The sequence below is a fragment of the Cajanus cajan genome, chromosome 8 (assembly GCF_000230855.2).
Source record: "Cajanus cajan strain Asha chromosome 8, NIPB_CcT2T_4, whole genome shotgun sequence".
In the NCBI taxonomy this organism is placed as follows: domain Eukaryota; kingdom Viridiplantae; phylum Streptophyta; class Magnoliopsida; order Fabales; family Fabaceae; genus Cajanus; species Cajanus cajan.
In genome coordinates this window covers 5313573-5325918 of record NC_138524.1, presented here as the reverse complement: position 1 = coordinate 5325918, position 12346 = coordinate 5313573, and the positions used below count along the sequence as shown (strand labels likewise).

The window sequence follows — 12346 nt, the reverse complement described above, 5'->3', positions numbered from 1 at the left end:
AAATTAATTCTGAATAATTTAACGTAAAACATACCTCAATGAATTTTGAAAAACATTAAAAGTGAATTATTGCTAAATATATCATTAAGTAGAGAATAATTAATTAGCTTAATGACAAATTATTACAAGGGTAGTTCAATGCGCGAGTCAAATCAGAGTAAAATCTGAGTCCAGAATAAAATATAATTAACCTGACTTCTATGAGCAAAGAGACTATCAACAAAAGCTCGTCCCACATCAAACTTTGATGTATTAATATTTCTACACTATATTTACAAACCATTTTTTTTTTCTTTTCTGTTTAGAGCAATCTACAGCATTGTGTAAAAAAATTATTTAATAAAATAACGGCTATATTTATATAAAATTGAAAATCTGCATATCCTTCAATTTCTAGAATCTCGATAATAATCAATGAACATTGAATCAGCCAAAAAGAAAACTAAAAAAATAAAGATGGCAAAAATATAAAAATCAATCCTTATAAAAGCCACCAAGTTTCAGATCATCCAACGGTGAATACGACTATTTTTTCAAAAAATATACACCTCTAGGTGAAGGGTTGCATGCAATGTAAGCCTAATAATAACAGTACTTAGCAATATGTATGTACATGTTAGAACAGAGAACTAGGAGTCGTTCATTTTAAACCTGTGACAAAAAAAGGAACCCAAATCCAAAAAAAAAAATGGTTAAAGCTTCATGTGTTTTTTGGGGTGGTCCATGTTAAAGCTTCTTGTTGAGTCCAGACTTTTTGGACTTGGAAGATGGGCTTGAGTTTGAAGTCTCCTTGAAGGCTGAGGGGCATAACTCTCTTACACCACATTCTCCACAACGAGGTCTCAGAGGTGTACAAATTGTTTGTCCAAATCCTACCTGTTTATATTCAAGCCACAACATATGATGCTACATAATTTACCTTGTAACAAATAAGAAGCAAAATGTTGGACAGAAAATAAAATGAAAATTTCTTGTCTTTGGTTGGCACACGAATCCCCCACACATAACTGTAAAATACTATTAACTGTCTTGCACTAATTTGCCGTATAAAATCGACTAATAGCCAAACATAGCAAATTATAACAAGAAATTATAGTAGAGCAAAAAATTTGTACAATAAGATGATTGATGTAATGATGAGAGATAAAAGAAAAACTAATATTGAAAAAAGTTTGTATGAATAATGAAAAGGATATGTATCATCTTGGATGTATATAGCCTATAATCATTGGGTGTTACCGCTGTTTTGTAAATCTCAAGAGCACTACTGGTATCACGTAAATATATATTAATATTTTGTTGCTTTAAAAAAAAAACTCGATTATAACAGCAAATTGTTCAAGTAGGACTTTGACAATGGGTTGACATACCAATAGAGGGTTTATTGGAACCCATTCTTCCTTTGGAAGCCAGCGTTGCAGTGACTCTCTTGTCTCTTCAGGTGTCGAAGTTCTCTAGCAAATTGAAGAGGGTTCATAACTTTCAATTGTGACCTTTTAGGAACACAGTGATAAAAGAAACAATCCAAGACAGTTTGCAAGAGCTGATTTGTTGTTGCAAACTAATATTGAATAATTTCAGGCATGCTATAAAGTGACCATTTCTTCTTTTGTTTTGGTTACTACTTACTATAAATGTGATAATTTCTGATCATCAAATTTAACATAGATCAACAAAAGAATATGCCTTAATATAATATACCAATATATGTGCACACACGCAGATGTGTAGAACATAATTTACACAAACTTTTTCCTAGAAGAGGCTTATGTTCGCACAAACTTTTTTCCTAGAAGAGGCTAATCTAATGAAGTTCATTACAACTGCACCAACGCCAAGATGTGAGAACCAATAAATTAGGTAATAATGCCCCATACATAAAATGTGAAGCTGCTAAACTTAAAGGAACCTGTTTTGTGCCCAATCTTGAGACCCACCCAAGCCGGTTGCAAATGCGGTGGACATGAGTATCTACACATATTCCTTGGACGTTGTCCCATCCAACATTCATAACCTAATATGCATCAACAAATTAACTTCAGAAAACTAATGAATCATATTGCTTGAATTAGAAAAGCTATTACACATACCAAGTGAGCCATCTTAGGACCAATGCCAGGAAGTAAAAGTAGTTGTTCAATTGAGCTAGGTATGTCTCCTTCGTATTTCATGAGACACATATTTGCAATTTTTTTCAAGTTAGTGGCTTTTCTTGTATAAAACCCAACCTGGAAAAAAAAGTACCCAAGAGTACAGGCACAGGTCCAATTAATACAACAGCATAGAATAAAGCACAACAGTAAAAAGAAATTGGCATTCTTCCTTAACTCGCCACTTATTTGAATCACAGGAGAGGCAATAACTTTGAAAGAAACAAGCAACATACGGGGTAAATCAACTTTTTGATGGTTTCTTCATCCGCATTATTGATTGCCTCAGCAGTAAGCAGACCACTTTGAAGAAGGCGTTGGATTGCTCCTATTCTTAAAAACACACTTGTAAACTAGAACTGTAGTTGAACCATGACAAACATTTTCTAGCATCTACCAAATATGAATTTCATGCATCAAGACAAATGGTAAATCAAATCTTGGGGGAAAAAGTACAATGTGGCCAAATTATTTGTTTAAAATAGCAATTAATTTGCAATATCTTCATTTCCAGAATTCAATCATCTTATCAAGATATATAAAAAATATCCATTTTTACTTACACTTCCTCCCATAATCACCTCCTTCTACTACTACTTGTTATGTCATGCTTTATAAGAAAACATGTTTGACATTCCAATTTCCTGCATTTTCTTTCTAATTCCTTCTAGTAATGCTTTGCCTTCTTTTAGGTGGTTGTTAACACCCTTCTAGTCTTCTACCATTATAAGAAATGCTCTATTAATGTTCCTTTAAATTACAACAAATTTGGAGAAGCCTTCTTTGCAAATAACTAACAAATCCACTTTCAACAACCTAAAGATGTTGGTAACAGGGTTTCTATCAAACTGGCAAAGCTACCAAATACCAAACACAAGCATATTAAATTTATTACCCAAATCCAAGACAGCCTCAATTCAAACCAAAACAAGCTACAATAAGTCATTGCTTTCTAGACATTAATAATCTCGTATGTCAATTCAGTTTCTCTTCATTTGTCATCTCAATAGGCCAACATAAGAAACTTCTACTACTCTGAGATATGTTTCCATATTGCAAGTTAAAATTGCTAATCTTATACTTCCATAAGGCAAGAGTGATAGGCATTTGATAAATAAAAAAAGGAAAAAAAAGAACATCAATATCTCTGTACAAGAGCCTGGAAACTTATCAGCAATATCTTTTTTACTATAAACTTCAGAAGGCATATATACTCACCATGAGTAACAGGATCCTTTGTTTGGCTTGATAAAAGAGAAGATACCAGGACAGCAAATCTTCTTTCCTAATTATACATATAAGAATTTAGATAAGGGTAAACTTATTCACATCATGCTTCATACAAATTATAAAAGTTAATGGAATTACATTGTCCCTGTAATCACGACAACTATAAAGAATAGCATAGAAAAATAAATTTATCAGACAAAAAGACCCTATGACAAGCCAACCAATCAAATTCAATACAAAATTACTACACAGAGGATTTTCTAGTTTGGTCATCAACTCATTTATTATTTACTAATTGAATGAGTAATGGCTATAATGGTTGATGAATGACTATTGGTTTGTCAAATCAATAGCATTCACCATGTTGTCTTTTCAGACCCAAAAAGTTGTGTGGAAAGCCATATTCTATTCAAATGGATATTGTAATCACTTTTCCTTAAAAGCTCCAAGACAGAAATCAATAAATAAAAGCTTATCTTTTCTCCATAGATCAAATTAACAGCAGTATAATTCTGAACTAGACCTTAGGAGGTAGTGTATCGCCAGCTTTCTCACATCCCATAGTATCTACTGGTGCATCTCCAGAACACCTCATTTTGCGAATTCCCTCGAGCACCTTTTCCCAGTGGGCAGGTGATTCACCTATATTATATATTAGTTTCAAATTAATATACTTACAAAATGACAGGTATTATGTCCACAACTAAATTTTAGTTTCCAGGTATAAATTAAATGACATACACTTCGCTAAATATAATCCTGAGGAAAAAAGATATGGAATTTAACCAATAGGCAAACACTATTAAAAGTTTGACAAACACTTTTCATTCTCCAATACTATTAATTAATGCTTCAAAAGTTTGACACACACAATTAGAACTTTACTCCGGTATTAATATACATTTGAAACAAATTGATATTCAAGGGCAATTATATGTCAATATGATTATAAACCTCGTTATCCTAAAGGAACAAACTAAATTTTCATATCCCTGATGCTCTAAAGTATTGATTTTGGACACAAATTCCCAAATTTATAATTCATCAATTGTCACATGTCAGATCTTTGTCACCATGTCTGTTCAGAATTGGACAGTTAGTTGGCAGATGAAGGGCTTGATTTTTTTAATTCCTAACTCCAAGTAGCATGAAAATATTGATGAAATAAAAATCTAGGACATCAGAGTCAAAATTTTGTCAAAGATGATTTTTGGAATACTAGGGGGAGCAAAAGTTTAGTTATGCCATCCAGTTCAGAAATTCTATTAACAAATTAACAAGAAAAACTAAAGAGTGCAAGAAACAAACAAAATATTGTTCCTCTCTAAAACTGTTTTCTCAACAGAGAGAGGGAGGGTAGAAAGTAGATTATTTCCCTTTATAAACAAACACCTAAAATATTTGAGTTTTGCAACCATAGTCTATATACCATATCACTTCTAGTCCTTACCAGAGGGTCTTGGAGAAGTAACTTCACTTGCTGCAGGAATCACATTTGAGTCCATTTCAGATTTCCCTGAAACGAAAAGCTATTTATATGAAAATTCAATCCTTCAATCAGAATAGATAAACATGAGAATGCCTGCGTGGTGAGTGAGTAGGCCGGCATGTCTCAAAGACATTCATGCCTGGTTGCATACTTCTAGTTCTAACCCTGGTCAGGTAAAATCGAAAGCTAACAATAGCTACCAATCACCTTCTCCATGAGGAAAACACCAATCTTTCTTGAATAATTCCGAGATAACACAAAGCAGCAAATAAAATAAGCACCAGCATTATTATTATTATTATTATTATATATTTATATATATATATATATATATATATATATATATATATATATATAACTTTCCAAATTCATACTTATGTTCCTATTCCTTTATTGTTTATGGTAATCCCATTCTTTTCCTGTTCTGCTTTATATATTAACCATAAACATTATGCTCCTAAGGAGGAAATAGTGTAGCTGCTGTGAAATTAAATACGCTAGCAGATAAAACATTATTTAAATAGTTTAAGATGACATCAGTGAAAATAAGGAATACCAATCAACATTGCAAACTTCAGGAGAAAAAAAGTACTTACTACACTGAGTCAATTCATTTGTTCCACAGTACGCAAATTCTTCAATTTCTGGTACGCCAAGCTTCTTTGTAGCCGAAACCTTAAATAATATTGAAAGTAAAAAAAAAACTTATTATAGCAACATGAAAATCTAAGGGTTCGTAACTTAGACACCCATCATCCATTTATGCAAAAGAAGCAAGCAATGATGGAAAAGGTGTGACCTTGTTGTCCTGGGTAGAGGGAAGATGGTCATTGTCTCTGGGTCTCTTGTTTCTCCTCACAAAGACACGAACTTGGGAATGAGAAGCTTGAACAATGGAAGTGGGTGTGTTGGTATTGGATTTCGAGGGAGTGGCTTTGCAAAATCGTGGAGTTGTATTGGACATCATCATGCCCCAAGGAGAAGGAACTGAAACGACCAGTATTCGATTTGAGACTTGTATAATAGTCATGTTCTTATTCGATCATTATTAGAAAGATCTGATTTTTCCAATTCCTACCTCATTTTCATTCCTAACTTGGTAGTTCTTAGATAGGATTTAATAAGGTGATATTATTTTTAAAAAGGTTTAATTTATTTTTTAATTTAAAAAAATATTTAATATTGTCTTCTATTTAAACTCACACTAATAATACTAATGAAATCATATAAAAATGTAAAATGTTTTTAAAAATAAAATAAATATTTTAAAATTAGAGCATCAAATTAAATAATAATTTTGTCAAAAAAAAATCTGTGAAAATACTATCAAAGTATTATGTTTAAAGATATTTAAAATTTTCAAACTTTTACTTTGTCATAAATTTTGTCTTTAATTATATTTTTTTACAAATTTTACCACCAAAATTTGAAAATACTATGATTTACAACCTTTGTGAGATTATATTTGATAGGACATTTTGAATTTGTATTAATATATATATATATATATATATATATATTATATAGATGATTCAATATAATAATGCAAAAATCATATATTTTTTGTCTTTGAAAAATTTTGCTCCTTGTAATTTTTTTTATCTTTCTAAAATTTAAATTTATTAACTTTAGTTTTTATTATTATATACTCATTTAGAAATACTTATGTGTTAATTATCCGATGGGATAGTGATTATTTTGACTTATTTGCTTTAACCAATCATCACCAATCAAAAAATATACTAATCTTTGATTTTTTTCTTTTTATTTGTGTAATGTTTTAATTTTATAGTAATTGTTTGATATTCATTTATTTTTTCTTTTTTACTTGTGTAACATCTTTACTGGTAGAAACATGACTATTGTAGTAATTAGCCTTAAACAAAATGATTTGTACATACAAAAGTGACGGTAAGTCTTTTTTTTAAAAAGATATTGAGTAGTAGGATTTGGTTAAAAAGAAAAAATTGAAAAATTTGGATCAGACTAATTTCATTTGTTTTAAAATAAGGTTATTATTTGAATTGTAATAGGTAAAAAGAATAGAGGAAAAAATACATTAACTTTTAAAAAGTAGTCATGTTATATTTTAATAAAAAAAATTAGATTCAAAACATTATTTCATATCTTAATTGAATTAAATCAATAAATTAGCAATTACACTAAGGTCATTAATAATTATATATAATCAGTGTTAATTCACGTCTCAACAAATAGTAATATATAAATCAACTAAAATAAATAAAGTTATGTCCATCAACTCAAAAATAAATTAAGAAAAAATTGAAGTGAAGGACATGTAATGAATTGACAGCAAAATAGAAAGGTCAAATTGGAAAAATCTAACAATACTACATAGAAATTCATCAATTAAAAATGCAAGATTACAACATGACTATTGTAGTAATTAGCCTTAAACAAAATAATTTTTACATACAAAAGTGACGGTAAGTCTTCTTTTAAAAAGATATTGAGTCGTAGGATTTGGTTAAAAAGAAAAAATTGAAAGATTTAGATCAGACTAATTTTATTTATTTTAAAATAAGGTTATTATTTGAATTATAATAAATAAAAATAATTAAAAGAATAGAGGGAAAAAATACATTAGCTTCTAAAAAGTAGTCATGTTGTATTTTAATAAAAAAAAATTGACTAAAAACATTATTTCATATCTTAATTGAATCAAATCAGTAAATTAGCAATTACATTAAGGTTATTCATAATTATATGTGATCAGTGTTAACTCACGTCTCAGCAAAGAGTGATATATAAATCAACTAAAAAAATAAAGTTATGTCAATCAACTCAAAAATAAATTAAAAAAATTAAAATGAAAAGGAAATAAGAATTACTTGATTTTAAAACCTAGTAATATCAATCTACTTAATTAACAATAATAACAATGACTTTACCAAAAGAAAACAATAATAATAATGAACTTAAAAATCATATTAAGAAAAGACTAATAACTATTTAACATACAATCATGTTAAAAAGTGCTTCAAGTTATGTATAAATAATACTTTTCATTCAAGTTAAAACAATATTATCAAAAGAAAAAAATTAAACTTTAGGTCATGTAATGATTTGGCAGCAAGATAGAAAAGTCAAATTAAAAAAATCTAGCAACACTTAATAAGATTTTATTAATTAAAAATGCAAGAATATAATCTAGAAATAATAATTATTGAGGAAAGGCTATTAAGTAAAAACTAATATATTAATATGAATAAAAAATAAAGAATTAAAGAAATATATTTACAAAAGGGTTATTATTTGAATCAAACTATTTTTATTTATTTTAAAATAAGGTTATTATTTGAATTATAATAGGTAAAAATAATTAAAAGAATAAAGGAAAAAATACACTAACTTCTAAAAAACAACGTACATGCAAAAAAAATATCAATGTCTTTACCAAGATCATTGACTCATTATCATTGATTATGAAAATAATATCCTTACTAATCATAATTTTTTGTTGAAGATGATAATTTTAAACAGATGCAAAAACAAAAAACTACACTATCCAACAATAAAATTTATAACTATTATAATTTATGAAAAAAAAACCTTTTCATCACCAAAATCATCTTCAGAAAATTTGTTTGCAATAGATTCTTAAACTCTGGCAACCTCCACAATCTTATTATACAAACTCTTATATTTCAATCAGTTTTCTCTGCTGCAATGTCCTTTAGTAATGTATACCTCTGAGTCATGTCCTTTAAAAAGAAGATGAAAGTAAAAAGGAAAAAAACTTTTAATAATATGTTCACTATACATACAAGCTTACCTAAAAATGGTTTTCCTATCATTGATAGAGAAAATGTGAATCCTCATATTAGAAGTACAAAAGTACCCAAATTAGAAAGTGGACAATTTATATATGGAGAGAGTATTTTTAGAAATAAAAAGTATGATAGAGTAGGACAATCAGAATGAAGTTTTGAAAAAAAATGCCTTAAAAATTAGAAGATAGTTGAGATCAATTGGCATTGAAAAACTGCAACCAATACATAGAAAATAGATATCCATAATTACTTCTCTGAGTGGAAGATAAAGTGAAAACAATTTGATAAAAAACGTATGAAGTAGAGAGAAAGAGGAAGAGTTTATGGTATTATATGATTGGGTTCAGATCTCATGCAATGTTCTTTTGTTAATAAGAATTATCAATTGACATTAAAAAATTGTAATCAATGCATAATGTTCTTGCTGGAAATCTGTTGTAGAGCTGATCCGCTAGGTAAGATCGATGAGCCTCCTTCGCTGGTACGCTTGATACTCCAAGATGAGGGTGGTACCTGCAAAAGAGACTCCGATGCTAAAGTTAGTGTTTGTGGGAGTATGAATCTCGTATAAATAATGCACGTACCTTAGTGTGAATTAGGGTTGCTTTGGGCCTTGGGCCTGAGATAAGATATGATAAGATTAGATAATGGATCTCGTCTGAAGCGAGATCCCTCGAGATCAGTTATGATCTGCTTAAATGCCGAGCTGACGTCGCATAGCGCGTGCCCGACCTCATCTTGTACTGTGATGCCGAGCTCAGAGCTCGGCTTCGCGGTACGGGCAGTACATTAGCCCCCCGGAGCTCCGAAGATCGTAGGTCGAGGAGTTAAGACTGAGCTCGCTGGGGGGAAGTGACCTTTCGCGTACTTCTGCCTGTTGAGATGCCATGTGTCGTAACTGTTCATTTTCCGAAAACGTGCAAGTGGCGCGTTAAGGGAAATGACGGTTGTGCAATGATGGTCTTGCAATTAATGTGTTGTCAACGTGCCCTTAGGTTGACGCGTGGCATGGCCGTTTTGAATTTTGGGAGAAAACTTTCTTTTCTCTCACTCGCGCCTCTTCACCTCTCACTTTACTCACTTTTCGCTCTTTCAGCTTCTTGCGCACAGTGTTTCTCTCGCTTTTCTGCTCATCTTCCGTCTCTACTTTCTCCGTTTCCGCCGTCGTTTCTGGTAACCCAATCGTTGTTAGGGTTGTTTTTTGAGGGAGAGTACCAGGTACTTCCTTTCTACAATCTTCTTTTTCCTTATTCCCCAATCTTCTTCAAGTCTTTCTTGCTTTTTCCATGGCTGGGGGGAGTAGTGCCGGTTCTTCTGTGCCTTCTCGGGGCAAGGCGCGTGGTAAGGCGGTGGCTACCGGGAGAGCCGCTGCCGAGAAGAGGGATCTGCCTCTGCCCCGGGGCCTGGAGCCAGGCGTCCCTGGCTATGACTGGGTCAAGCGTGAGATGGTGGGGGTCCAGAGCGTTTTCCGGTCCTTTCTTGAGGTTAACGGGATCCCGCGGTCGTGCAGGGTTTGCGACCCTTCTATTTCCTGGATGATCCGGCTTGAACCTTGTGAGGCTGGTGAGGGTGTGTACATGGGGAAGTCTACCGACCCTCCCCATTTCTATATGTATCATTGTTTTTTTAGAGATTTAGGTGTCTGTCTTCCTTTTACTCAGTTTGAGTGTGATTTTTTGAACTTTGTCAACTCGACTCCTTGCCAGTTGCACCCCAATAGTTGGGTTTTTTTTTAGGGTTTTTCAAGTCTTGTGTACAGTTTTGGGGATAGAGGTGTCTCTTCCCGTCTTCCTTCATTTTTATCAATTGAAGGTGGGCGTTCCGCCATACGGCATATTGTCTCTAAGTGGGAGTAGGGATGGGGGTTTGTTTACTCTCTACTCCCAGTCGTACAAAAATTTTAAACAAGAGTTTTTCTGAGTCGCTCTTGTGAACGTTGACCCCTTGGAAGATGGGGCGTTTTATTTCGGGGGGCTGCCAAGATTTCCCTTCTATTGGTGTCCCCGACCTTCTAGGTTTCACGGGGTGGGCCAATTGAAGCTGACTGCTTCGGAGGCGGCTACCCTCGAGAATCTCGCCGCGCTTCCTCGTCCGCTGGATTGCAAGCTCGTTCTGTCGCTTGCGAACTCGGCGTTCAGGGAGAGGGGTTTGGAGAGTGAGTATTTGGTTTTTTGGTGATTTGGGGTTTGTGTAAATTCCACTTGCTGATGTGTTTTATCTCGTGAATGCAGGCATCATGGGGAAAAACTTGTGGCGTGAGCTGAAGCACCGCTACAATGTTACCGAGCTCGAGGTCCCCGAGTCTCGAGAGGAAGATGCCTCCCCTCTGAAGGTTAATCGGAAGAGAAAGAGGGGAGCAAAGGAGGTCGGGGGAACCTCTACCCCTCCAGATGCCGAGAAGGTGACCTCCAAGGCTGCTGATGTTGGCGCGGTGGACCTTACCGAGAGTCCACCGCCCAAGGGGGCTCCTCAGGTGGCCTTTGAGGAGGTGGCTCAGGCTACCGAGGTGGCAGTTTCGACCGCCGAGCAGGCTGCTCAGACTGCTAAGGTAAGTAGTGTTCCCTGACTTTCGTGGTTTCCCGTATGCTGTCCTTTTCCTTTTTTGACATGGTGCTGGTTTTTACAGGTGAGGTCGAAGATTCCTGTCGCCGACCCTCCAGTTGCCGAGCAGGGGACACCGGCTTCTGCCTTTGCCGAGGTTCGTGGCAAGGGGCGGAGTTCTGAGGTCCCTGCGCCCACACCTGCAGCTTCGGAGCCGCCGTCTGGTTCATCGCAGGAGGCTTCCCGGAGCCGGTATATAGCTCACCGCTTCAGGAAAGGCCTCTCCAAGGTGCGATTGGACCACGTGAGCGCCTCGGCCGACATGGATTCATTGTGGAGCGCGGGGGTGACCGCTGAGAAATTCTTCCCTCAAGGCTCGCTGAGCTCCGAGGACCATGGGCTGATAGATGAGGCCAGCCCCGAGGATGGTTTTGACGCTGCCCAGGTCCTTCTGCAGAGGGCTATGGCCATTGTGGGTCATTGGAAGCCTAGGTGGGCCAAGCAGCAAGAGGATTTGGCCAAGATGAGGAGCCGACTTCAACCCTGGAAAGACGCGAATAAGATCCTGAGGGAGGAGAACAAGGTTCTCAGTGCTGCCCTTGGTGAGGCCAAGCGGCAGGAGGACGAGCTTCGATCTGCGAGGGGCGACTTTGCAAGGGTGCAGAAGTCTCTTGAGATCGCCCTGCGATCCAATGAGGCTTATGCCTCCCAGGTAGGGGAGCTGCAGGAGCTCGTCGCCTTCTCTCGGGGTCGCGCCCGCTCTTTGGAGGATGAGGTGACGTCTTCTCGTGGCCAAGTGCGGGCTTTGGAGGATGTTGTGACCTCTCTTAAAGGAGAATTGGCGGTGGCAGCTGAGGAGCGCCTCCGTAGTGAGGTCATTCTTGGTGGCCGGGAGGACGAGATTGCCACCTTGAGGGCGGAGCTTGCGGAGCTGGCAGCTGGGAAGGCGGTCGTGGAAGGGAGGCTTGCGGAGGTCGAACGCTCCGTTATGATGGAGCACAAGAGGGGCTTCCAGAAGGCTGCTCGTCAGGCACGACTCCTTGCTCCCGGGTTCGACTTTTCCTCCATGCATGTGGAGAAGGTTGTCCGCTTTGGGAGGCTGGTCAAGGAGGACGATGTCGATGACAATTCTAGTGAGAATG

The 12346-nt window shown here is 35.4% G+C and overlaps 1 protein-coding gene across 1 annotated transcript; it reads right to left on the bottom strand.

Moving 5' to 3' along the window:
• Nucleotides 1-466: 466 nt before the first annotated feature.
• On the bottom strand, nt 467-5958 carry LOC109815651 (endonuclease III homolog 1, chloroplastic). Its single transcript, XM_020380416.3, has 10 exons — nt 5669-5958; nt 5466-5544; nt 4831-4896; nt 3904-4022; nt 3369-3435; nt 2387-2478; nt 2091-2228; nt 1910-2014; nt 1371-1454; nt 467-876 (listed from the first exon to the last, which is right to left on the bottom strand). The coding sequence occupies exons 1-10, from the start codon at nt 5897-5899 to the stop codon at nt 727-729; spliced, it is 1131 nt and encodes a 376-aa protein (XP_020236005.1). The 5' UTR covers nt 5900-5958; the 3' UTR covers nt 467-726.
• Nucleotides 5959-12346: the final 6388 nt, after the last annotated feature.

What these genes read in the sequence shown, in the direction of transcription:
- LOC109815651 (XM_020380416.3), bottom strand. Translation starts at nt 5,899, where the DNA reads ATGACTATTATACAAGTCTCAAATCGAATACTGGTCGTTTCAGTTCCT. An exon ending in GCGATACACTACCTCCTAAG is followed by an intron (nt 3,436 to 3,903) that starts GTCTAGTTCAGA and finishes ATGTATAATTAG; the next exon opens with GAAAGAAGATTTGCTGTCCT. An exon ending in AAAGGATCCTGTTACTCATG is followed by an intron (nt 2,479 to 3,368) that starts GTGAGTATATAT and finishes TTTTAAGAATAG; the next exon opens with GAGCAATCCAACGCCTTCTT.